This window comes from Panthera tigris, chromosome F3, assembly GCF_018350195.1.
Source record: "Panthera tigris isolate Pti1 chromosome F3, P.tigris_Pti1_mat1.1, whole genome shotgun sequence".
NCBI lineage: Eukaryota > Metazoa > Chordata > Mammalia > Carnivora > Felidae > Panthera > Panthera tigris.
Window position 1 is genome coordinate 64,815,797 of NC_056678.1, and position 25,831 is coordinate 64,841,627.

A 25,831-nucleotide genomic window follows, 5' to 3' on the forward strand; every position below is an offset into this window, starting at 1 on the left:
TTCCCGGCAGCGGGACTATCAAGAGGGAAGGCCCGGAGGGAGGGTTACACGAGACCGTGCAAACAAAGGTCTGACACGGTCAGGGCACGGAGTGAGCTGCGGGGTAATACTCCCGCTAAGGTCACCGTCACTGTCACCACGCCCGCGGAGCTGAAGGTGGCAGGCACGGACTTCCGACTCCCGTTCCCGGATCCTGGCATGGGCTGTCAGTGCTGGTGTCTTCTCCTGTCCCATTCCCGGGGACCCCGGGGAGGAATGCCCAGCACCCAACGGCCGCTGCACCTGAAGCACACAGACGTCCCTCCCCACTGCCCGTCACGCCCCGCCCACGAAGGCTTCCAGAGCCGGCTACTTAGGTCAGTTTCGAGGACTGCAGCCACTTTTCCCTCCGTCCCCTAAACAGCACCCGGACCGGGGCTCTGCCTACAGTATAGACTGTTCACTGGTTTTGACCATCCCCTTCCCCCACCCCTCAGACTGACGGCAGCCTGATTTTGGTCTGGAACAGAGAAAGCAGAAGTGGCCTTGAGGATCTGGGCCCCCATAGACTCATAGGTCCTTCCCTGTTCTGGACAAACCTTTGTGGCCCTCGGGGTATGTTCGGCCACGAGGACGGAGGCCTCTACTGGCTTTTCTTCCAGGTCATTTCGCAGCCTGGCTTCTTCCCCTCTGGCCCTCTCCGCTGACATCGCCTGCCCCCAGACCGTTTCCTTCCTCTCCCCATCTCCTTCCCGCTCTTTACGGCTTCCGGCTTCCTCCACAGGAGGAAAGGCACACCTTTCAATGCCACAGCGTGGGGGGAAGGCAAGTACTCAGTCTAGAAACCTGAGCCGTGGAAGGGATTCCTCTTCCGTAAAGAAATGCAACTTTATTATTTTCAAGTACACATGGAGTATGTCAAACTAATGTCTTACAAAAAGGTCACCAAGTAAAGGTCTTGCAAATGTTTCTTTAACAAACACATGAGAACTGATGATAATTAGCCCAGGCACACGCTGCTTCTACATAGATATTCCTAAAGTGCTTCAAAAGTATTGTTTTAGGTAGACTAAACAGGCCACCCCCAGCGATGTGGTTTATGCCCTTACTTTGCTAGACAAGTGCCCTTTTTGTTGATTGTGCAAAGATAAGCTTTGTGCACAGTCAACACATCTCTGGTGAATCAGGCCCAAATTCATCTGGCTTCCAGTCAGGTTTCCGAGCCCCAAGCCGTGACTCACTTGTTCTAAGGTGCTTCTGAACAAGTGACATTCCAGTGTAGCGGGGCGAGTGCCCCGGGGAGGCTGTCTCTGGGCCGCCTTCCTTTCTGCCTCAGGCCTTCCGTTCCCCTTAGGTGTCTCTTGCTCAGTTCATCTGGGTGTCTGTCTACAGGAACTTCCCAGTGCCTTCTAGGCCAGGCTTAGAGAAGCGGCAGACGCGCATGCAGGGCAAGACTGTTAGTCTTGGAGTTGGGGGTGGGGTGGTAAGGGAAGGAAAAGGACCTCCCGTAGGAACCTGAAACTAACTCCCCATCTTGGAAAGTGGGCGAAATGATCACTAGCAGGAAAGCAGTTTGCCCGGGAGGAACAGCCCTCCTAACATTTGCTCTCTCGTGGTCCAGAGCTTCTGCCCGTGCTCACGACCTAAGCTCATTCTGCATGTCCCCGGAAGACAGGAAGGTTCTGGAAGTTCTCCACCCTGGTTCCCGCTGATGGCCAGGGAATTCCTGGAATGAAGCCGGTTCATCAGGATGGGCACAAAGGGGAAGGGGGTGGCTGGGGCAGGGAATGAACTGGCGGCTGTCCCTCTGGGAACAGCATGGAGGGAGGGCGTCACCAGGTGCATGGGACGGAGAGAGCTGGAGCATCTGGGACACCCGGGCCCCAGGGCCCAGACGACACAAGCCAGGGGTCGGTGGGGACTGCCTGGTGCACGGGTGTGGGATCCCAGGGAGCTTCCGGATCGAGCTGGCCTGCCTTTGCTGCCACTCTGGCGACATGTGAGCTGGCAGGAAGCTTTAAAAGGGCAGGACGCAGGGCTGGAGATGCCACACATCAGCTGTCCTGTCCTTGGCACTCTCTTCCCCGGCTCCCTTTACCGTATCTGTCCGTCCGCCCGCCTCCCAACCCCCTGCCCAGCTCTCCCCTAGAGGTTCCTAACCAGCCTTGCCTGGGGGGATGGGTGGCTTCTGCAGCCAGCTTCCCTTTCCGGCCCCACACCTGGCACTCACCAGGAGGAACTGCGTCTCATCCCCAGCGGGGGCAGGGGGCAGCGTCTGGCAGGAAGCAAAGGACGGGTGGAAGGGACAGTGGGGTAAGGCCGGGGAGATGAAGGGACATTGGTGATCTGAGACGGTCCCCTCCTCCTGGTTCAGACGGGTCCCTGCCTTTGGGTGTTGAACTGTTGTAATGGCAGGTGGGTGTGCAGGGACAGAACAGGGAGGGCTGGGGTAGCCGTTAATTCCTCGGAAAAAGTGGACCACAGAGCAGAGCGCGTGGATAGGGATCTGGGAAGGACCCTGACGTGTGGGGTCTGACCCGGTTGTTTGTAGTTAGGTCTGCAAGGCAATCACCCCGAGCTTAGTTACCCATTCCCCCCAACTTAGCCTGCTGAGTGGCCTCATTCTCCCTCCCGGACCCTCCCCCGACACCCCCCAGTCCTTTTGCACCACCACCCCCAGCCCCCTCCAGGCGCCCTTGACCCTGGTCCTTCTTCAGACGGCTCAGTAGTACGTCTCCTTCTCCACCCAGCCTGTGGGAGAGATGGGGGGGGGGGCGCGGCGTGAGTTCACGGGGGTGGGGGGCAGAGATCTGTCTCCACGGGCTCGGGGGCTTACGGCCACGTGCAGCACAGGCCTGGTGCAGGGGCCCAGGGAAGTCTTGAGGAGGGTGGAAAGGGAGGGGAAGAAATCAGGGAGCTGGGGCCCTGGGGTTAGGGAGGCTTGTATTTAGCACAGTTCAGGGTGGGCACAGAGTGGGTTGGGGGTGAAGATTCAGGGGCCATGGGGGTAACAAATGAGTTTCGAAAGGGGCAAGCGCCCATTGTGGCCGTGCAGAGATGTGGCCGTGGGGCTGGCCGCTCATGGTTTTTCAGAAGTCGGAAATTTGGATTTTACGTGAAAGCCTCCAAATTTCAGTCATTGGACCAATTAAAAAACACACCCACCCAGCAAAGGGCAGACCAGACCAAACGATATCCGTGGGTCATATTTGGCTTGTGGGCCATCCATTTTCAATTTCCAGTAAGTGGTCAAAAATGCTTGTTGGGAAAAAAAAAAACAAAACAAAAACTTTGGTCGATGCCCAGGAATCAGGAGGCCGGGTTCTAGAGCCAGGTCCTTGCTTTATGACCCCAGACAAATAAATTCACCTCGGCACCTCTCCATTTTGGTAAAGTGTGGAAGCGGGACGAGGTGACCTGGAGGGGTCCTCCCAACTCTTTGTTCTCTGGTCGCGGTGGAAGGAGTAGCCTGAGGGCCACCTGTGTGTCAGGTGGGCCCAGGCCTGGCAGTAATGGGGTTCAGCAGGCTCAGGGCTCCTAGGACCAGGGGCCCCAGGATCTGGGGGACATGAGGAAAAGGAGCAAGGATCCGCAGTAGGAATGCTTTGGGCGTGGAGCCCGGGGCGGGGTGGCCAGCTGTGGGGTGCAGCGGCGGGGCGCAGGGGTGAGGGTCGGGGGGCTTACCGCCGGGATACCGCCGCAGGATGAGCTTTCGGACCTCATCGTAGATGAATATGAGGAGGCTGTAAGGGAAGGCACAGAACCACCAAGTGACCCTGCAGGAAAAAAAGAAACGGGAGAATGTCAGGGGCATCCCAGGGCGGTCGCAGAAAGTGGGGTTTGGGGACCAGAACCTCGCGGGGCCCTTCTGACGACACACTCACTTGAGTGGGTACATGCGGAGGGCCACACCCATGCCCGGGCAGTAGGACAGGAAGGCCGCCAGCGCTGTCTCCTCCAGGAGCCCAAAAATCAGAATCTTGTTCCTGGAAAGACAAAGAAAGGAGGCAGTGTTGGAAGGCGGGTGACGTGGGGGGAGATCCAGGGAGACCCTTGGTGGTGGAAGGGGCAGAGGCATGCCCGGGACCCATCACAGACGTCGCCCTACACCCTCCGTCTTCAAACACCCCCTTCTCAGGCTGCACAAAACCAAAGGAGATGTTCTTTACGTTTTCTGCCTTCGGATTTCACCTCCGACTGTTGCCCAGAACACACATATTCATCCATTAAATGAACGTTTCCAGTGTGTGGGTTGATGCGCTCTATGCTGGAGATGCTGTGGTCAACACAAGCTTCCTTCTGCCCTCCCGCAGTGTATGGTCTTGTCACGGGTCCCGGCCTGCGGTCTGCGTCAGTGCGTCTGCCTAGCAAGGGGCTTTGGAAGCCCTTTGCCTCAGGGTTTGTGTACGTCTTTCACACTCTCAGGGCCTCCCCGGCCCCAGTAGTTGCTGCTCGTCGAGATCCCATAAAGAGGAGAACGTTTGTAAAGCACTTAGCAGAGAGGAAGGCGTCCACTCACTGGAAAGGAAATGCTAGAAATGTGCCCACGGTCTTGGAACCGAAAAGCAGGATAGAGCGAGGTTCTGAGAACAGTTTCTGGAGTCAGACAGCAGAGTCTAGTCTCAGCTCTCCCACTTACTAGCTTTCGGCTGTAAGCGAGGTTCTGGAACCTCTCTGAGCCTCATGTTCCTTCCCTGAGACATGGAGATACGACCCGTATATCGTAGGCTTGCTGGGGACGGGATAGCTCTGGAACGTTCGCAGGGTGCGGTTGCATTACTGGTCAGCCTGTTAAAACCTCACGCACCACATGTCTTTTTGGCCGAGGCTGGTACTTCCCAAGCTTTCCACTCACTAAAGGATCCTTCCCATTCTTTCTTGACCACGTTCTAATGGATTGTTGTCTCTCAGGCTACATTTGTTAATAAGTAATGAATACCATTTCCCCATTTAACATTGGAAATACACACGCTTTCCAAACAGAGCCTCTTGTGAGCGTGGGATCACGGATGGCCCTTCACACCCATGATTCTGCCTAAAAGTGAAACTTCAGGAAGCCTAACAGCCCTCTCGTAGGTGGGTGATCTCCGTAAGGCTTTGGAATCTTGCAGCCAGCATCACTGAGGACCCCAGGACCCCGGACCCCAGGTGGGGCAGCCGCTGGCCAGTGGCTGTCGGTATCATCAGTCCCCCTTCTCTTTTCCATTTGTCTCTCGGAGGGCTGGAGGCAGCTGGGCGGTGTGTTCCCACCTTCCTGTGTCACCTGTGTGCAGCACAGCATGTGATCCCCACAGCGGGACCCCATGTCTTAGATTTTCTGCTCCCGGTCTCCCTTTACCGCACCATCCAGCTGGTGGACTCTCCTTCCGCCGTGTGACCTTGACTTAGCCAATGGACTTTCCACCTTCTTCTCCCCGGGATCTCAAGCCTATTAACTTCACCAGGGTTTTGGCATCTCGCTCTTCCCCCCCCCCCCCCCCGCTAAGAAATTAGCTCAAAACTCACTTGGGGAATCGCGTCCGCTCTTTGCAGAAGAGAATGGCGGTGATGCCTCCAGAACGAACCACCGTCCATGCCACAGTCACAGAGTAATTACTGAGTACCGAGCAGGTGCCAGAGGGACAGGCGAGCCACCCAGGGCAGTAGCCAAGAGCTTGGGCATTTGAAGCAGACCCAGGTGAACGCTTACCGCCTGGGTGACTTCAGGCACGTCACAGAACCTTTTTGGGTTCTCTGGTCCATAAATTGGAAATAGCACCTATCTCACTGAGCTATTGTGAGGTTAGACAGTGTGTTTGAGTCACAGCACGATGATGGGCACGTGATAACTCACACTCTAAGAAGGCAGCGAACCTGACTCCGAGCAGCTCCCAGCCCCCCATGAGGATAACACAATTCCACAGGGCGGGTGCCATAAACTGGGGCTTCCTGGGCGTGGGGGGGAGCACAGGGCACCCGTGTGGTGCTGGGGCTGTGGTGCTGTGGTGTAGGGCTGGGCAGAGGGTGGGATGGGTGTCACTAGAGTGTGAGACAAAGGAGGGAAAGAGGGAGGAGGCACACGGGAGGAGGGAGGAAGAGAGCAGACTCTGCCGGGGGAGGGGTGGGGTGTGGGGGGCCCGGGGGCGCTCACTTCATGCCCTGCTGGAAGACCGAGTTACGGCGGGTCTTGCAGATGATGAGGTCGGCCCACTGCACGACCACGATGCTGGCAAAGAAGGCCGTGTGGCACGTGAACTCCACCACCTTCCGCTGCTCGTAGGTCTGGGAGGGGGGCGGGCAGTTGGGGTGGCGTGAGAGGCGAGGGCAGGTGCCCAGGGCAGCGTGCTGTGGCACTCGCTCAGCCCCGGGCACCAGGCGCCCTTCGCCCCCAGCCCCCGTGGGCCACGAGGACCACTCCTGCCGGCACTGAGCCCGCCCTCCCCGGCCCGGGTGTCCCCGCTCGCGGCCCCACTCACCCACTCCTGTCCGTAGCTGTCCTCTAGGTCGTTCGTGGACCGGTCGTCCCAGTCCAGGCGGATTCCCAGCAGCCGTGATGGCAGGAAACCGTTCTCCGCCAGGATGACGAAGTAGGTGAAGAAGCCACCCAGTGCCTGGATCATCCCTGTGGGGAGTGGGCAAAGACAGGCCCTGGGTCAGAGGAGGAAGCAGAGTGAGGCCAGAGATGGATGTCCCCGACTCCTGGGGGGGGGGGGCTGGTCCCCGGCCTGGGATTTCGCGGGGGGCTCCTCCCCCGACAGCTGGGCAGAGACTTGTCTCGGGGTTCCCCCGGGGCCCCAGGGCCCCTCCGCACCGATCTGTCCATAGGCCATGCTGATGAGCCTCTCATTCACCAGCTTGTCCGTCTGAGGGTTCCTGGGCTGCCGCTTCATGATGTCACTCTCAGCCGCCTCGTAGGCCAGGGAGATGGCCGGGACCTGTGTGAGGGGCGCGCGGGGGGAGGAGGGCAGCGGAAGGGAGGCGACAGGTGCACAGGACCGTCAGTGAGGAAGAACCTCTGATGCAGTTCAGCAAACGTTATTAAGACGCTGTTACGGTCCAGGTCTCGGACTTCTGTTCCCTCGACCGTCGCAGCCTGGCCACGTGCCCTGGCTGCCCTCCTCCACCCCCCTGTGCCCGTGATCGCCTCGCCCGTACCCCGCTCCGACCCCCGGCCTCACCATGTCTGTGCCCAGGTCGATGCAGAGGATGGTCACAGTGCCCAGAGGCAGGGGGATGTTGGCGATGATGAAGAGCAGGAAGGGGGTGATCTCGGGGATGTTGCTGGTCAGGGTATACGCGATGGATTTCTTCAGGTTGTCAAAGATGAGGCGGCCTGTGGGAGGTGGTGAGGGCGTCAGGGAGACGGGAGGGCCCCCTCCCCGCCCAGGCGCTCGAAGCACGGTGGCCCGTGTTCCCCAGAGAGGGGGAATGCGCGTTTGAGGGGAGCCGAGGCGGCACGCGGGTGCCTGGGGTCCCGCGTCGGCTCTGCGTTGGGGTCCAGAGGCCTGGGAAGCCAGCGCCGGCTTAGCGTCCCCGACGCCACCCCAGCCCGCGTGGCCCCTCACCCTCCTCCACGCCCGTGACGATGGAGGCGAAGTTGTCGTCCAGCAGGATCATGTCGGCGGCCTGCTTCGACACGTCGGAGCCCGAGATGCCCATGGCGATGCCGATGTCAGCCTTCTTCAGCGCGGGGGAGTCGTTCACGCCGTCCCCCGTCACCGCCACGATGGCCCCCTGGGCGAAGCACAGAGGGGCTGAACTCACCACTGTGACACGTCGGGACCCGTCCCAAAGCTCACTCTGCTCCCGTCATCCCTTGTTTCTAAAGGTCCTCGCGCCCGGCCCTTCCCTCTCCGGCTCCTCCTGAGACGTTAAAACTCTCGGGGGGCCTCGACTGGCGGCCGTCTCAGGGCTCAAGACAGGGTGCTCTCGGGAGTCTCCTCCCGGCCCGGGGAGGTTTGGGGCTGGGCTGGGCGGGGCCCCCCGAGGCGCCCCCGTCGTCCTCACCTGCCTCTGACAGCCCTCCACGATGATGAGTTTCTGTTGCGGGGACGTCCGCGCGAACACGATCTCCGTGTGGTTCCTGAGGATCTCGTCCAGCTGCTCCGACGTCATGTCCTTCAGGTCCGAGCCGTGCACGACGCACGCCTTGGCTTCTCTGGATGGCGGGGACGGAGGTGGCTGAGCCCCCTGCGTCCCCGCGCCCCTGCCAGCCTCCTGCCTCCACCCGCACCCCCATCACTGGGCCGCAGGGCCCCCGCCGAGTCGGGCTCCCAGGGCCGTGGGCCTCCTCCCCCTGTCTCCATGGGTGGCCTCCTTGTCCCATCTCTCCCTTTGAGGAAGAGAGGTGGCATCCTCACCGAGCACAGTCGTTGCTAGGCAACGTGCTAGTTCTCTTACATGCCTCTCGCCCCCATGGCCACCCTGCAGTGTAGACAGCACCCTCAATTTGTAGTTGAGGGAACGGAGGCTCAGGACGGTAGAGTGACACCTCCAGGGTTACACAGTCAGTCAGTGGCACAGCCTGGACACATTCAGGACCGAGCAGCCGTCACTGAGGTGTCCCAGGCAAAGCCTGCAAAGTCCCAGAGGAGCTATCCAAATGCCCCCGGGAACACTCGAGTGCTCTGTGGGACAGGCTGGGTTGATGGGGGACGGGCTCCTGGGAACGCCTCACCTGGGGTTGACCTGGCTGACAGGAATGTTGAGCCGGGCTGCGATGTCCTCCACAGTCTCATTGCCCTCTGATATAATGCCCACACCTTTGGCAATGGCCTTGGCTGTGATCGGGTGGTCCCCAGTCACCATGATCACCTGGTAGGACGGAGAAAAGAGAAAAGAACGGCAGTGTTCGGACCCCCTCCCAACCCATTCCTTTCCCAAAGTCAGAAAAGGCCGGACCACCAGACGGTGGGATTCACAGATCCCAGCCCAAATGGCGCAACTGTGTGTGTGTGTGTGTGTGTGTATGTGTGTGCACGTGTTGGGTGGGTGACAAGTTGTACTTAAGGGATCAAAGATACTTCACCAGGGTGGAGGAAAGCCTCCACGAAGAGTAACAAATTAACGAGGGTCTCTTGGAAAAGGAGCCTCAGAGACCGTTTAGGAGTTAGGATTTCACGGGATACGAGGCCGTCCTGGTTAGAAGGACCCCCTCATCTACCGGTGAGGGACAAAGGCTTAGAAGGGGCTGTTACTCAAGGCCCCTGGGAGCCGGGAGTAGGAGACGGTTTTCTTAGTGCCCACTCTGTGGCTGCAGGCCATCCAGCAGGGCAGAGGAGGGATGCAGGGGGCACAGCCCCCCTTCCCGGCCCTCGTCTGCCTGTACATCTGCCTCTGACACCCCTTCTCCACGGGGAAGAAGGGGATTCTTGCAGAATGGACGGCACTGCTCGGGAGGGTGGCTGGCATCCGAGAGGCCGGTGACGAGGCTCTCGGTCACAAGCGTGAGAGGATCGGAGCCGGATGAACAAGCATTTGCACGTGCGGGTCTGTGGGCAAATGTCACAGACCCCGGGGAGGAAGCCCCTTCAAGGCCCCCTGCCTTCTCTTGCACCCCCGCTAGCCCCTGCACCTGCCCCCTGAAGGCCACGTGGGCCTCCCAGTTGAAGACAACAGCATCTTTGCGGTCCTTATGCCGCGTGACTCCTCTGAGCATTCGGCACTGTCCACCACTCCCTCCTTGAGACCTGCTTGTCTGCATGGACCCCATCATTCCCGGTTGCCCTCCCCGCTTCTTCCGGCTCTTTCCCGCCTCCTCAGGGTGGCCGCCAAGTGCAGCGGAAGAGGCGGCTGTGGAGGCGGATGGACACCGCCTGAGCTTGGACACCGGCCCTCCCCAGTGTCACACCTCGGACCCGTCTTTTCACCGCGTCTCGGCCCAAGGAGGGGACGAGCCCCACCCTCCAAAGTTGTCGTGAAGGGTAAATGGCGCCAGGTGGGCACTCAGCACACGTGAGCTGGGACGCCCCCCTCTCCCTTCCTTCACTCGCTCCTCTCTCTCTCTCTCTCTCCTTGCCTCAAGACTGGTGGCCCCGGTTCCATCCTTGTCCCCTTCCCTGACCCCGGTTCTCTTCCCGGCCAGAACGATGCAACGGACTAGCCGGCCTTCCGCTGCACCTGTGTGCTGGTGAGCCTTGCTCTCCGGGCCCGACCCTCTGTCCTGGGCTCTAACCCGAGGCCAGCTTCCCCGGGGATGTCTCTTCCCGGGCGTCTCATGGACGCTTCCAACTGAAGGCCAAAAGGGAGCTCATCATGCACTCCCACCAGCACGCCAAGCCTGCCCTCTGTCCCCGTCTCGATACGGTCCTGTCTGTGCATTCTGTCCCTTTGTCCCTGCATCTTCCTCACTGACCATGTCCAGCTCGGTCACTATGTTCTCAAAGCATTTCTCTCATGTGACTCCTCGCCTCCAGCCCGTTGCCACCGCCCTGGTTCAGGGTCTCACCCCTTGCCTGAACTATGGCAGCGGCCTCTCTCCCTGCCTCCTTGCCCCCCATCCTCCTCCAGATCCAGACCCTCCGCACGGGTAGCCTCCTGAAAGCTGGATCAGCCGGGACGCCTGTGCTCTCTGGGGACTGCAGGATGAAGCCCAAGTCGGGCATTTAGGCAAAGTCCTTCCAAATGGCCTCGGTCCAACCTCCCAGTCTCCTGTGCCGCTCGCCTCCCCCCACACCTGCACCCCACGTGCAGGCTGACGCCATCAGGGCACGCACTGTCTCTGACCTTGACAGCCTTCCTCTCCCTGCCTCACAAGACACTCCAGCCTTCGAGGCCCAGATCAAATATCGTGCGCTCTGTAAAAACATTGTCCAGTTCTCTGAAGCAGAATTAACTGCTCCCTGCTCGGAGTTCCCTGGGGGATCCGTCCCCCGGCCTCCGTGACGGCACCGATCGTGGCCAGAGGCAGCCTCACCGGCAGGAGCATGGCTTTCCAGACCGTGTACCATGCTTCACATACCTGATCCGGCCCTTGCTGGCAGATTTATTTCGGGAAAGCGACTTACCCCCTCTGAGTCTCAGCTTGTTTTATTTTTAAACGGGGATAACGACGCCTCCCTCAGAGACAGAGCGGTTACGGGGTTGAGAAACCCTTTACGGACACACATACACACACGCGCGCGCTTCAGTGTGGTAGTTAGGAAAGGGAGGGCCGCCTTGGGTCAAACCCCGGCTCTACCACTTATGAGCACGTTCCTTCGTGCCTCAGCTCCCCTCTTCTGTTCGAAAGGAAAAAACCGGTGCTTACGCGTCAGGTTCTTGCGGAGATTAAATGAGATCATACGGGTTAAGCGCTGAGAATAGTGCCTGATTCACACGACCGGCGGTTTGCGTTATGCGAGTACCTGGCCCGTGGTAGGTGCTCACGACCCCAGCTCTCAGAGTGTTCTGTGACTAACCGTAGGGGCATTTATTTCCCCAGGGAGCCCGTGAGCGCCGGAGGCCAGGCACCACATCTCCTTCGTCTTAGAACGCCTGCGCCTGGCGGAGCGCCTGGCCCTCAGCGGACCGACGGCTTGAACTGATTGGGAATTAGCCGAGACGCCGGAAAAGGAAGAGCCAGCCGCGGCACCGTGACTGGCGATGAGACGGGTTAAGGGGCTGGCGAGGAGGGTGTCTCGGAGACAGGAAAGCGGAAAGGGTTTCCGTCTGTTTGTTGAACTCGGGCACCTTGAACAGTGCCTGGTCCGCAGGGGGTAAACGATAAATATTTGCAGAATGAAGAACGAACGAGGCACGGAGGAAGGAGTGGCCCCTGGGGAGCACTTGCAGTCGGACACGAGGGTCCAGGAGGGGTGTGTTTGGGGGATGAGGACGAGAGCCAGTCGCTGGGGGCGTGGGGAGGGAGTGGGCGCCCACAAGAGCCTGCTAATCCCACCCCAGATGCTAGAGAGCGTGGACATTAGTCCGGACAGCCAGGTGTCCGAAGCACGAGTGCCAGATGGGCTCAAAATCAGAGTAGAATGAGAGAGGGAGGCGATGTGCACGGTTACCTTGACCAAGAGGGACCAGAGCGAGAGCTCCGGGCAGATGGACAGCTTCCCCTCTGGGTCCGTGGGAAGGCGGCCACCCGTGGCCTGGGTGTCCGCGAGGCAGCAGCCCCTGCAGGCCCTTGACCTTCGGCGTTGGAGGACGGCGGGGGGGGGAGGAAGGGAGGGCGTACCTTGATGCCCGCACTGCGACACTTGCCCACGGCGTCCGGCACGGCAGCCCGGGGAGGGTCGATCATGGACATGAGCCCCACGAAGCAGAGCTTCTCCGTGGGAAAGTTCAGCTCGTCTGTGTCAAATTTGAACCCGCGAGGGAACTTCCCAGACGGCAGATTCAGCTGACAAAACCCTGAGGCGGGCAGGAGGGAAGAGTGAGTGCGACCAGGGGCCCGCCTGGCTGTCCCCAGAGCCCCCGCCCCGGGGAAACCACTGAGGCCCGGACACCCTTCTGGGCCCCGCTCCCGGCTTTGGCCTCTCACCCAGCACGCGCTCCCCCAGCCCGCCCAGCTCCATGTAGGCGTTCTGAAAGGCGTCTTGCATTTCCTTGTCCAAAGGGATCTCCTTGCCCTGCACCAAGATGGTGGAACACCGGTCCAGGATGCGCTCCGGGGCTCCCTTCATCACCAGCACGTGGCTCTGGGGGCTGTCTTCCCGCTCGTGGATAGACAGCTGGAGGGAGGACAGGTGGTTACAGAGGGGGCCATACGCGTCCCTGGTCCTGGGACGGCAGAGGCTGCTAAGGACACCTCCCCTAATAAGATAACCCCTGATCCATTAACCATTGTCAACAGAGGGAGGGCCTCTGCGTGTGAAGGGGAGTTGGGGCCTCACCGTCCCAGCCCTGTAAACTGAGCGTCCTCTTCCCCTAGGACATTCATTCACCTAACAAATGTTTGCCCAGACCAGCTAAGACAGGCACTGCGCTGGCGTGGGGGGCGGCACCTGCCGCCACGCTGGCCTCAGTGTGCTTAGGCGGGGAGTTCTTGGCATTGAACAGGTGCCTGCGGCCTGAGGGGTACCCTAAGGCAATTTCAGGGGTGCCGCTGGGCGGGTTGGGAGGCTGGGGCCGGAGCTGGGAGGGCGACGGGCTGTAGTGAGGAATGGAAGTTTGGAAGTCAGAGGGGGTCATTGCAACCAGACATGGGTCACCGCGGCTTTCCTGGGGGACGAGGCCGGGGCGAAGGACGCGGCCGAGGCTCCCACCCTTCCTAGGTCTTGCGCGCCCCCCTCATTTCGGCCCCCTCCCCGCCCCCGTGCTGGTGCCCGACCGGACCTGGTACTTGTTGGTGGAATTGAAGGGGATCTCCGCCACCTTGGGGTTTCTATCCCTCATCTTCCTCACGGAGCCGCAGGACAGCTCGATGCACTTGAGCAGAGCTGACTCGGAGGCGTCGCCGGCTGTGTCCCGCTGCCGGAGGAGAATTCGGGGTCACCTGGGCCGAGGGAGGAGGGCACCCAAGCCCCCCCCCCACCCCGAGGCTGTCGGAGGGTGTGAGAGGGGGAGCTGGGCGTCAGCAAGGTGGGCAGGTGCGGAGGCGCCCCACCTTCGACACGGAGATGTTCTCCTGCCCGGCCTTGAAGACAGCGCGGTTGCAGAGACCGGCAATCCGAGACAGGGCCGTCCACGTGGGGGATCGCTTGTCAAAAGTGGCCCCTGGGAGGCAGGGAGGGAGAAGCGGGCGCGCGGCTCAGGGCCCTCGTCTGCCCCCCTCCCCGCCTCGCGGCCACGCGGGCGCCCTGGGCGTCCTCCGGCCCCTCGCCCCCTCGGAGCGCCCAATCACCGGACTGATCTTCGGTGGTGTCGGCCTCATGGATCTGGTTGTCGAACCACATGTGGGCGACGGTCATGCGGTTCTGGGTGAGGGTCCCGGTCTTGTCCGAGCAGATGGTGGAGGTGGATCCCAGCGTCTCCACCGCCTCCAGGTTCTTCACCAGGCAGTTCTTGCGCGCCATGCGCTTGGCGGTCAGGGTCAGACACACCTGGGAGAGGGAGGGGAGGAGGCGGGGCTGAGCCTGGAGCCCGGCGTGTGGTGACCTCGCCCCGGACCAGGGGTCCCGCTCCGCCAACACCAGGTGGGATCTACACGCCGGTGGCGGATGGATTCGATCTCGGACGTGCCGGGCTGAGACCAAGGGGTGCGTTCGGGGAAGCGAGGCTGCGCGGCCGGAGTCCAGAGCGGGCCAGCGCAGAGCTGGGCGAAGGGGTGTGACAGCCGCTGGCACAGAATGGGGTGTGGCGTCTGGGGTGGGGGTGGAGAGCAGAGCTCGAGGCCTGAGAATCAGGGTCGGGGGAGCAGGAGGAGACCGCGCAGGGGGCAGAGGAGAACCGGAAAAGTGACACGTCGCGGTGCTCAGTGGAGGGGAGAATTCCAGGGGGTGGACAGCGGTACCCGTTTCCGCGGCAGAGTCAAGGAAGGGAGCTGAGGAAAGGGCACCGGGCTTGCCAGTTAGTCACCGGTGACCTTTGGGGGAGGCTTTATGGCACGGTTGGCCGGGGTGAGCCGCAGCCCGCAGCGGCTAGCACATCGAGGGTGAGCAGGGTGGATGCCTCGCGCCCCCGGGAGAGAGACGGCGAGCCGAGTCGCAGTCCTTCCCGAGATTTTTCAGGCTCCAACTCTGAGCCATCCATTAAACGGGAATCTGATAAGTGACTTTGGGGGCTGGAAGCGAAAACGTCGCTGAGAAACGGTAAGCCCCTTGAGGAAAAGGGTGGCGAGACCCTCCCCGGGTGGCGCTCAGCCTGACCCACTCACGGTGACAGTGGCCAGCAGACCCTCAGGCACATTGGCCACGATGATGCCGATGAGGAAGATGACCGCCTCCAGCCAGCTGTAGCCCAGGATGAGGGAGAGCACGAAGAAGGAGACCCCCAGGAACACGGCCACCCCCGTGATCAGCTGGATGAAGTGTTCGATCTCCATGGCGATGGGTGTCCGTCCGACCTCCAGGCCTGAGGCCAGCGTGGCTATGCGGCCCATCACTGTCCGGTCGCCTGTGGCAATCACGATGCCCCTGGCCGTGCCTGCAACATAGACGGGAGCCCGGAACTGGAAAAGGAAGGCCGCTGCAGAGGAAACGAGCCTCAGACTCCGGTCCCGTGGGCCGCCCCCGGGAGGCCGTACCCCCCGTGGGTGGCCGTCTTCCCCTTCGCAGACTACCCGTCCCAGCCCCCGCCAACCGCAACTCATTTCCTCTTGTCCTTGGGCCCCGAGGGGAGACCTTGCGGGTAAACCCAGAATTCAAATGGAGGAAGAATGAAATGAATGAAATAAAAACAGCGTCGGTATTTCGGTAAAATCAGTCTCCGGCTTGTTATGATCCGGAAGTATACGACGGGCACGGAGGAAAGCACCTGTTACGGGTTTTCCGTGTGGCCTTAAGATTTTCTCTCTCAACGTTGGGCCTGGGACCGCACAGAAGGAGCCAGGAGGTCACCGACCCTTAGGCAGACACGGGTAGACCCTTGGGTCTGCCTCTCCAGAGGAAGAGAGAGAGAGGGAGAGCGAGAGGGAGGGCGAGCGCTATGAGGAAAGAGCACGCAGGTAGGAGCCGGCCAAGCGTGGGTTTGCACTCCCGTTTGACTTCCTGCCCAGGGATGGGTTGCTTTCATAACGAAAAGGGACGTTGCTGTGCTGCACCTGACGGGGGCCTGGCACGTAGCAGGCCTTCAACAAACGTCAGCTCCCTTCATTCCTCGTCCTTTCTCCACAGCCCATTTCAGAGTAAGCAACGTGAGTATTTTACTAGGCATTTTTACCAATTGTGGCAAATGTGGAGCACGTTTCAGAATCTCAGGACATTAAAAATGTAAGATATTTAACGTGTGGCGATTTGCCTTATAGTTCCAATTTGCTAAAGGAGGAGAGCGGCTCAGAGAGACATAATACCCTGGGGAGAAGTGAGTCGGGAAGGAAGGGAGTGGGGGGGGGGGGCACACGGCCACCTCCAGCCTGTCCCAGGCCCCAGGTCTGGCCAGGCCTCTGTCCCCACCAGCTCTTGCCGTTGGGCTCTCTCCGAGGGGGCACGGCCACAGAGGGAGGGGTTTCCGGTAGGCTTGGGCTCCTGCCTTTACGTGGTGGCACCTCGGGAAGCTCCCGTTGGCCCTGGTTCATGTCCAGAACCCGGAACAGAGATGGGGCGCACGGGGCAAACTGAGGGGGGTGCCTGGTGTTCACCTGGCTCGATCCTCCCCAGCCTGCGTGCTGGTCAGAGCAAGGGTGAGACAGGGAAGCAACTAGTCCCCGAATCAGGAGAAATGGAACCAGTCAGTCCAACCGAAGACTTCTCGGAGTCGAGGCTGGTTTGGGGCATGGTGCGTGCTGTGAATCGTGTGCGTTTGTGTCTGTGCGTGTCCTGTGTGGAACGGTGTGTGTGGAAGGGACCGGTCTGGAGCGGACTGCTTCTGCTCTTCAGGGCTCCCTGACCCCTCGGTCTCCTCCCTCTGCCTTAGGCAGGACTTTCGAGAATTAGGTAAGGCCGCAGCCCCCAGCCCTGCCTGGAGGTTCGGGATTCGGACCCTTCCTTCCGTGGGTGCTGGGCGGGGGCGCTCCCACGGGGCCGGCTTCTCACCTTCCACACAGTTGGTAGAGAAGAAACAGATATTACGAGTCTCCAGGGGGTTCTCGTGGGTGAACTCGGGGGAGCGGGTCTGGGGCTCCGACTCGCCTGTTAGAGATGAGTTATCCACCTGCGGAGGAAGCAGGCGTGTGCGCACGAGACGGGCTGACACACGTGTGCACACACAGCTGTCTCCGGACTCCAACCACGCTCAACCTCCGCGACACGATGGGCACATTACCCTGGCCCTCATCACGTGTTTACTCAGCTACTGTCTGTGCCCCGGTTCGGGATCCTGGCTCTCACTTCTTACGTGACCTTGGGCTGGTTACCTAACCAACAAAACCTCCTCCATTTACCCATCTGTAAAATGGGGCGTGTAACCAGAGTCTCTGTGTTACACAACTGTAGGGGGCACCTCCTCGAACATCACAGGCTAAGAAAATGGAACCGCCTAGGGTCGTGCACGGTCGCCCTTGCGGCCACACGCCACGAGAACACTCGCCTGGCAGAGTTAAAGGGGCAGCTGTGGGGGAGGGGCACCTGGGGGAGCTTCTGCCGGTTGAGCGTCCGACTCCCGATTTCAGCTCAGGTCACGATCTCACCGTTCGTGAGTTCGAGCCCCGCATCGGGCCCTGTGCTGACTGGGCAGAGGCTGCTTGGGATTCTCTCTCTCTCTCTCTCTCTCTCCCTCTCTGTCTGCCCCTCCCCTGCTCATGCTCTCTCTCTCAAAATAAATAAATAAAACTTAAAAAAAAAACAGTAGCATAAGTGGATGTAAATAAAGCATCTGATACATAATAATGCCCGCGACATGATTGCATAAAGTGGATGTCAAAGAAACGCCTGACACACAGCCACGAGGAGACGATCCACAAACGCTCCGCGGGAGGCAGGGTTCGGCCGGGTGGCGCGGGGGCAGGTGGACACTGGGCCTGGGTCTCCCAAACCTGCAGCCTCTAACTGGGCGCCCCCACCCCAGCTCTGTAGGGCCTGCGCCTCCGGGCCGCCACCTGGCGGCTTCCTCACCTTGCAGCCGTGAGAAGAGATGATCCGGAGGTCCGCGGGCACGCGGTCTCCGCCCTTCACCTCCACCAGGTCTCCCACCACCACCTCCTCGGCGTTGATCTGCACCTTCTCTCCTTCCCGCACCACCAGGGCTTGCTGCGGAGGGGGGACCCAGGCATCTCACGACGCGCCCGGCCCGCCAGCACCTTCCTCTGCGTGCTGGCCTCCCCCCTCTCCTCCACCCCTCGAGGAGAAGGCACCTGCGCCCTTAGCAGCGAAACTAGGCCCTGGCGTGGAGAGCGGGAGGGTGTTTCCGCCCACGGCGCCGTCTCAGAGCGCAAGTTGCTGAGGGGGAGGAGCTGGACGCTTCCAGAAAGCCCGTGGCCCCCCTTGGAGCCCCGTCCGGCTGTCTACCTGAGGCACCATGTTCTTGAAGGAATCCATGATCTTGGAGCTCTTGGCCTCCTGGTAGTAGGAGAAGCAGCCGGTGACGATGACCACGGCTGCCAGCACCACACCCAGGTAGAGCTGGAAGGAGAGAGGTTTGAGGGACTTGCTCTTCTCCCAGCCCGGGAAGGCCAGCTGCCCCTCAGGTGGGCATTCGGGGCCGCCTTTGTCCGTGACCGGGTGTGGGAATGGCAGAAGACCTTCTCCCCAACCTCCCCCTCCAGGCTCCTTCCTAAGAAACGGAAGGGGCAGGGAGGGTCGTAGGGAGTTCCCAGGACCAGGCCTCTCCACCTGACGCCCAGGGATGCAGACAAGCCCACGGAGGTGGGAAGGACAGGGAGGGGCTGTCTCATTCACGGATGTGTGTGCGTGTGTGTGCTTACAGATATACAAAGAAGCCTCACCCCCTTTCAGCCTGAAGGGCAGAGGGGCCCGCGGGGCTGTGATGTGAGGGCCTTGTTCCCTGCCCCCGCTTCTACTGGGCTTCGGGCCTGAAGGACAGAGCCACGGGTGGTGGGCCCAGGGGTCGGGCGTGCAGGCTCACGTTGTCATTGGATGGTTCATCCTCCATGGCGGCCTGGATGCCGTAGGCCAGGAAGCAGAGAATGGCCCCGATCCACAGCAGGATGGAGAAGCCCCCAAAGAGCTGGCGACAGAACTTGACCCACTCAGGGGTGGTCGGGGGCGGGGTGAGGGCGTTGGGCCCATCCCGAGCCAGAATGTCCTGGGCCCGCTGGTTGGTGAGGCCCTGAGGGAGGCACGGACAGGCGTGTGAGCACCTCCTCACCGCTTCCCTGCACCTGCTCCCGGGCAGGGGAACAACGTCCGGGTGGAGAGAAAAATCCCACCCGGTCGGAAGGGGTGGGGGACCATCAGGAGAGGTCACACCGGGGAGGTGGCATTTGCAGTGAGCGCTGGAGGCCTCGAAGCCCGAGGAAGATTCAGACTGTGGCCCCCACTCTGGGCGTCCTTGGGTTGAGATACTCGCTGGTGGTGAGGGCCGTGGTACCTCCTCCGGAGGGAGCCTGGGTAAGGCTGCCCGGAGAGGCCTCTGAACTGGCTCTCCCCACCACCTGTCTTCCTTCAGATTCCCCTTTTCAGCCAGGAGAGACGGCCGGTGTGCTGACCCTCAGCGTCACACGGCTCTGAACCATCTGTCGCTTCCCCCAGAGGCTCGCCCGGCCCTGCTCCGCGAGCGCCAGGCTGGTTCAGACGTCTCTCTCTGCACCCGGTGTCGCCCACACACGGTTCTAGAACCGCGCTCCACACGGGGCGTGGGAATTCTGCGTCGCCTTCTTTCCTGCCGCCAGACTTTGAGCGGCTTGGGGACAGGGGCCACGTGGTTGTCTTTCTAATCTGTGCACTCATCGCTCTCCTAAGTGTGAGCTGAATGCCTACTACGTGCCGGGCTCTGTCGCCAGCTCTGGGGATCCAGAGCTGGACGTGACCCGTGAAGTCCCTGCCCCGTGGAGCTTATGACCTGGTGAAGCGATACACGATAAATAGTCGTCACTGCCAGATCCTTAAGAAAGTAAAGAGGGGCGTCTGGGTGGCTTGGTTGATTGAGCATCTGACTTCGGCTCTGGTCACCATCTCACGGTTCATGGGTTCGAGCCCCATGTGGGGCTTGGTGCTGACAGGTGGAGCCTGCTTGGAATTCTCTCTCTCCCTCTCTCTCTCTCCCTGCCCCTCCCCCGATCGTGTTCTCTCTGTCTCTCCCTCTCTCTCTCTCTCCCTGCCCCTCCCCCGATCGTGTTCTCTCTGTCTCTCTCTCCCTCTCTCTCTCTCTCTCTCTGTCTGCCCCTCCCCCGATCGTGTTCTCTCTGTCTCTCTCTCCCTCTCTCTCTCTCCCTGCCCCTCCCCTGATCGTGTTCTCTCTGTCTCTCTCTCCCTCTCTCTCTCTCTCTGTCTGCCCCTCCCCCGATCGTGTTCTCTCTGTCTCTCCCTCTCTCTCTCTCTCTCTCTCCCTGCCCCTCCCCCGATCGTGTTCTCTCTGTCTCTCTCTCCCTCTCTCTCTCTCTCTGTCTGCCCCTCCCCCGATCGTGTTCTCTCTGTCTCTCTCTCCCTCTCTCTCTCTCCCTGCCCCTCCCCCGATCGTGTTCTCTCTGTCTCTCTCTCCCTCTCTCTCTCTCTCCCTGCCCCTCCCCCGATCGTGTTCTCTCTGTCTCTCTCTCCCTCTCTCTCTCTCCCTGCCCCTCCTCCGACCGTGTTCTCTCTGTCTCTCTCTCCCTCTCTCTCTCCCTGCCCCTCCCCCGATCGTGTTCTCTCTGTCTCTGTCTCCCTCTCTCTCTCCCTGCCCCTCCCCTGATCGTGTTCTCTCTGTCTCTCTCTCCCTCTCTCTCCCTGCCCCTCCCCCGATCGTGTTCTCTCTGTCTCTGTCTCCCTCTCTCTCTCTCTCCCTGCCCCTCCCCCGATCGTGTTCTCTCTGTCTCTGTCTCCCTCTCTCTCTCTCTCCCTGCCCCTCCCCCGATCGTGTTCTCTCTGTCTCTCTCTCCCTCTCTCTCTCTCTCCCTGCCCCTCCCCCCATCGTGTTCTCTCTGTCTGTCTGTCTGTCTCTCTCTCTCTCTGTCTCTTTCTCTCAAAAATAAACAAAAAAGAAGAAGAAAGGCAAAGGCGAAGAATTTTCAAAAGGGAAGTCAGGGAGGGCCTCCGGGAGGAGGTACGCACCCACTACAGTTTTGACTGACGCTTTGTTTTTCAAAATGGTGGGCTTGGTAATCTGACCGCGCCACTTGCTATTTTCTGTGACGGTGGGAAGCTCGTCCCCCTCCACGAGAGCCCTTGCCGTCACACACAGGTCTACAGCACCCAACCCCTAGGTCTTGTGAGGATCACAGAAGTGGACGTTAGGCGTCGCGTGCACCGTGGGGCGCACAGGTTACCGTGAGGGCAGTGAGGGGTTAGCATTTCACGGAGGTCACTTCCCCTGAGACACGTGTCATCGGAGCTGCCTGGGGCGGACGACGAGCCCCGCCTGGAGGGTGCCCCCGGGGGCCTGGCTTCCGGGTTCCCAGGAGAAGGGCAGGGAATCCGGGTTCTAGCTCTGGCTCGGGCCCCAGTGGTCACTGGACTCCGGGCCTCAGTTTCCTCGCGGGTGCAGAGGACAGGATTCCAGCTCTGAGGCCCCTCCTACCCACGGGCTGCCTGGCGCCCTCACTCCCAGCCCCGCCGCTCACCTTGGAGAGGTCCACTTGGTATTTGCGGCCCAGCTCATCCAAGGACAGCTTGTGGTCGTCCTGAGGAGGGAAGTCGAGTTACTCGGGGGCAGGAGGCTGAGCATCGTGTCTAGAACGCCTGTGAGCGCCGAGGGGCTCGGGGCTGAAGCGGGGGGCACGGGAGGGGCGGCAAAGCCTTCTGCAGGTGCGCTGGGACCCCTTTTCCACAGCCCTCGGGGGGCCGCGGCCCTCACCATGGCCACCTCCTTCTTCAACTCATCCAGCTCCTTCTCTTTCTGCTTCTTCTTGCCGCCTCCATTCTCCGCCGTGGTGGCCGCGGGCGAGTACTCACGGCCGGCCTGGGGGGGCGGGGGGAGAACCCAGAGAGTCAAGGAGGCCAGAGGCTAGAGCCTCTATTCCCACCGGGCTGGGGGCAGGGGGCCCAAAGGCAGTGATGATCCCGGGGGAGGAAAGGGTGGAGGGCGGAGGGGACCCCGGGCGCTCCGTTGGCAAACCAGGGGCGGGCTCACGGGCTCTATGTGGGGATTTCAGGCCGAGGGGCTCAGAACTCAGGACCTCGCTCTCAGCTGCTTACTATTGGGCTTTGGCTAAGGTTCTGTTTGTTGAGCGAACCCCGCAGCCGGATACTAAACAAAACAGAAACTTTAAAAAGCTACCATCTAAAGCTATTTAGGATTCTGGAAGCCAGTGGCCAGGGCTGGGGTCGGGGCAGGGAAGGGTCTGCAGGAGATGGGGAGCATAGGGTCAGGGGGTGGGGCTGGAAATGGTACGAACAGGGCTGATGCACCCGCTGAGAGGAGCCAACGGTCGGAGGGTCAGCGTGAGCCCGGGGAACGGGGACACGAAGTGTGCCGGGGACCCTCTCCATCCGGCTGGGCGGTGGCCTGCCGGCTGCCGAGCAAGAGTGCGCTCAACGTGAGGCCCCAAGGCACAACCGGGTATGAAGGAACTGGGCCCCGTTGTCCAAAATACAGGAAATCGTCTCTGAGATTACATCTAAAACTAAACGTGTGTAACCCTCGGGTCCCGGCATTCTTGGGGTCCCCCCCCACCCCGCCCTCGTGAAATCACACGAACATTTTTAACTGGAGCCTCGTGAGCCTGTGTCCCCCTTCCTCTGCATGGTCTGTGGTGTTCTCACCACCGCCAGGCTTCCGGGGTCTCACAGGGGCTTCTGGGGAAGAGCTGGGCGATTCTCCTTCGGGGGTGGGGTGGGGGGCTGGCTGGGATGATGGGGGAGGGGCTGGGGGGCCATGACACTGCCTTCTCACTCCCTCCCCTCCCCTGCCCCCACATCCCTCAGGGCCACGTGTCCTTGTCCTAGAGGGAGGCTTGACTTCTGTCCCCTGCCTCCTTCTCCACTGGCCCCCGAGGCCGTGCGAGGCTTTCAGGAGTGAGCTTGTCTACACTACGGTGTAATTCATTTTTTCGTAAAGACTGGACCCCTGGATGGCATCTAGAGCCAGCATACTTGTCCTGTTTTGCAGGATAGTGTACATTTTTAAAAGGCAGCCTTTTCTTTTAAAAGGCAGTTTTAGACTCACAGCGAAATTGAGCAGAATGTACACAGAGTTCTCCCATCCCCCCCGCCCCCACACGTGCTATTGTCCTCACTGTCAACATCCCCCCCCCCCCACCGCCAGAGTGGCGCATTTGTTGCAATCGTGAACCTGCGCTGGCACGTCATTATCACCCGGGGTCCACCGTGTACATCAGGGCTCCCCTGCGGTGTCCGCTCCACGGGTCCTGGACAAATGTGTAAAGGCTTGTATCTATTACGGCCTCACACAGAGCAGTTTCACTGCTGGGATCATGCATTCCCCCCCCCCCCCCCCATCAAAGAGTCAGGAGCCATCTGGGGAATGTGACAGCTGCCCTCATCACAGGCGTTCATGAATCCAACACCTGGAGGCGTAGCAGAGGGCCCGGTGAAATCAGGAGCAGGGCGGCGAGCTCAGGGCGAGGTGGACGCCCTTGTCCACCTTGCATTCGTTTGTTTCCGTGAGTCAAGCACACTTTGGGCTTCCTGAAGGCTGATCGTCTTGGGGAGACTGAAGCAGCCCACAGGAGAGGGGAAGGGCTCGCGGAAGGTTCTCCGTCTCCCGGCCCGGAAGACCAAAGAGGGCTCATTTAACTGAATGGACTGAGGTCCTTTGGGTTCACCAGGTCCGCTTGGCGGAACAGAACTGGGGAATGGGCGAAAGGCAGCAAAGGGAGCAGAGACAAGAGATGAGGCCAGACCATCTTCAAGGTGACCCTCCAGAGCTTCAGGGGTAGGAACAGGGCCTGGGCAGAGTGGCGGTGGGGGTGGGGCTGGGGCAGAAGAGCAGAGCCCAGAGAATTTCTGTACATTCAGACGTGAAATGGCATCTGTGAGGTTAAAGTGCCCATGCACCTGAGGGCGTGTCGCGTGGTGGTCGGGCTGGGCTCTTCCACGCAGTACCCTTTCCCCTCGGTTCCCACCCACGGCAGGCACAGAGCTTGGGACACTCTGCCCCTTCCCCCACCCGCCCTGGCAAGGATCTCCAGCCCTGCAGCCAGGAGCCTGCAGAGATTTGGGGCCAGCGGGCTGCCCAGGCAAGAAAGAAAGAGAGGAAGCGAGGACCCCCCCTCTCCGCTGCCCCCCCCCCCAATGACAAGTCCCCCTCTCTGGGTCTTGAATGCTGAAGCAGAACAGAGAGTTCTTTCTGAGAGAGCCAGAGGCTGGGACAGAGTGGGGGCAGCTGGAAATCAGCCACGCTCCCCCCACCGCAGCCTCGTGGTGGCAGCTGGAGCGGGCTGGGCTCCCTCCCTCCGTCCCTTCCCCCAGCTCCCACGCTGCCCTTCACGGCCACAGGGCGCAGGGCGAGGGTTAGGCCTCGCTCTGTAGTGGCGCTACCCGGGGGGGGGGGGGGGAGAGACGGGAGGCACAAGGAATCGTAGCAGGGGTGTGGGAAAGGGGGGGCTTTCCCTTCCCACGGGGTCTCCTGGCAGGTTGAACTCTGAGCTCCAGCCCTAAGACTCCCAATTTTGCCCAATCTCTCCCTCCGAGCAGAACCAGATCTGCTCCCCAACTTGTGCACAATTGCTGGGGTGGAGGGCGGGGGGCGGGGGGCTCCAGGGATGCTGGGGGGAGAGGCACAGACCCTCGGCAGCTGAAGAAGTCAAGGTCAAATTGCTTCCCAAGCAGGGCCTCGTGTTCTAAGGTAGAGCTGGGGAGAGGGCCACCTCCCCTGGTTCTCTCCACGTGGGGTGGGGGGATGAGGGAGCATGGCGGGTAGCTTCCCCTCTCCCCAGTGCAGCTGAGGGTCCTCAGATCGGGTATCTTCCCCTGGGCGTGACTTCCTGCTCGGTGACCCCCACAGCTCACAGGCAGCTCCTCGCAGACCCTCCCTCATCCACACAACGTGACATCGACGCTCACACATGCTTGCAGGCCTGTTTGCAAGTTGGCCTGTTGAGATGGAAACCCAGGTGCTCGCCCATGAGTATCTGCATCCGCTCTGGCCTGTGGAGAACACGTGTGCCACAGGCACACGTACACACACCCGCACACACACACACGCGCACACGCTGGTTCTATTTATAGCTCCTACCCCGGCTCGGGAACCCTGGCGTCCAAGCCCGGAGTTTTCCCAGCTGCTAAGCTCAGTGCAATAACATGTCCTTCCCTGACCCCTCCCTGGGCCCAGAAGCTCCCCCACTTCTCCCCACAGGCACCCCCTTTCCTCAGCACCGTCCTCTGTTTCTCCCCAGACCCCTTCTCTCCAGCCAGGATTCCACAAAAGGAAAGCAGCCAGGCACAGTGTGTAAAGGGATTGGGTGACTTCTCTCCATATGGAAATTGCATTTCCAAGAATTCAGGGCCCCGTCCCTGCCCCCCCCCACCCCACTCCACGGTTGTTAATCTTCCCCCTTGGCATTCCCAGGGCTGCAGAATGTCATGGGCAGGGGTGGGCTGAGGGGGTACAGGCAGCTCTGGGAAAGTGCTCAAAGCCCAGGGCAGCGGGAGGGGTGCTGGGCCGGGGCTGGGGCCCGCATCGCTGTTCTGCCCCACGGCCCTCCCAGCTGCTGGCAATTCAGGGACCCTGGAGCTGGTGTCGGGGCCGCTTGGTGACTCGGGAGCCAGCCCTCCTGGCCTCTCCAACCTCAGACTGGACCCCCATCCTCTCAGCCCGGGACTCCCAGAGGCATGGATATTTTCGGGGGGTAGCAGAGGCAGGCAGCATTAACGGTGCCAAGTTCGGTTGGGCCGGGAGGCCAGGAGGGTCTGGCTAGAAGGTGGGGAGGCTCAGAGATAGAGATGGGGGTAGGGTGGAGGGCTGCGGGGCTAATCTGGGGGGCGCAGTGAAGAGGAGTTCACTTGGGCACCCGAGTGCCGTGGACCCGTGGGCCCGTGGACCCGTGGACACACTGGCAGCCTGAGAGACTGTCAGTCCGAGTTCACGCTGCCCCAGAGCTGGGCTTCTCTCTGCTCCTCCCCTCACCCCCCTCCTCACCCCATCCTTCTTTCCCTCTAGCCTCCCTTACCCTCCACAGAGCCCTCCTTCTCCCTACAGAGTGACCCCTCTCTTTGGGAATACTTACCCCACGGCCCATCTTGGGGCAGAGTGGCTGGGGGGACTAGACAGGAGAGGTCACCAAGAGGATCCCAAGCTCACACCTCTGGTCTGGGACGGCCAGAGACCCCGGCAAACAGACAGAGCAGGCAGTCAG

The 25,831-nt window shown here is 61.0% G+C and overlaps 1 protein-coding gene across 1 annotated transcript; it reads right to left on the minus strand.

Moving 5' to 3' along the window:
- Positions 1 to 845: 845 nt before the first annotated feature.
- Positions 846 to 25,831, minus strand: LOC102954810 (sodium/potassium-transporting ATPase subunit alpha-2). The gene is made up of 23 exons (XM_042975545.1): positions 25,703 to 25,831; positions 21,370 to 21,474; positions 21,137 to 21,196; positions 18,505 to 18,708; positions 17,928 to 18,041; positions 17,535 to 17,669; positions 16,518 to 16,635; positions 14,702 to 14,970; positions 13,730 to 13,928; positions 13,493 to 13,602; positions 13,222 to 13,356; positions 12,428 to 12,617; positions 12,122 to 12,297; positions 8,636 to 8,772; positions 7,966 to 8,116; positions 7,524 to 7,692; positions 7,137 to 7,291; positions 6,770 to 6,893; positions 6,435 to 6,580; positions 6,110 to 6,240; positions 3,864 to 3,965; positions 3,664 to 3,755; positions 846 to 2,730 (listed from the first exon to the last, which is right to left on the minus strand). Exons 1-23 carry the CDS (start codon positions 25,712 to 25,714, stop codon positions 2,702 to 2,704), a joined length of 3,063 nt encoding a protein of 1,020 aa, XP_042831479.1. The 5' UTR covers positions 25,715 to 25,831; the 3' UTR covers positions 846 to 2,701.

Excerpts from the sequence above, each read along its gene's own strand:
- LOC102954810 (XM_042975545.1), bottom strand. Across the intron at positions 12,618-13,221 it reads ATTCCACCAACAAGTACCAG|CTGTCTATCCACGAGCGGGA; the intron begins GTCCGGTCGGGC and ends TCCTCCCTCCAG. Across the intron at positions 12,298-12,427 it reads GCTGGGGGAGCGCGTGCTGG|GGTTTTGTCAGCTGAATCTG; the intron begins GTGAGAGGCCAA and ends TGCCCGCCTCAG.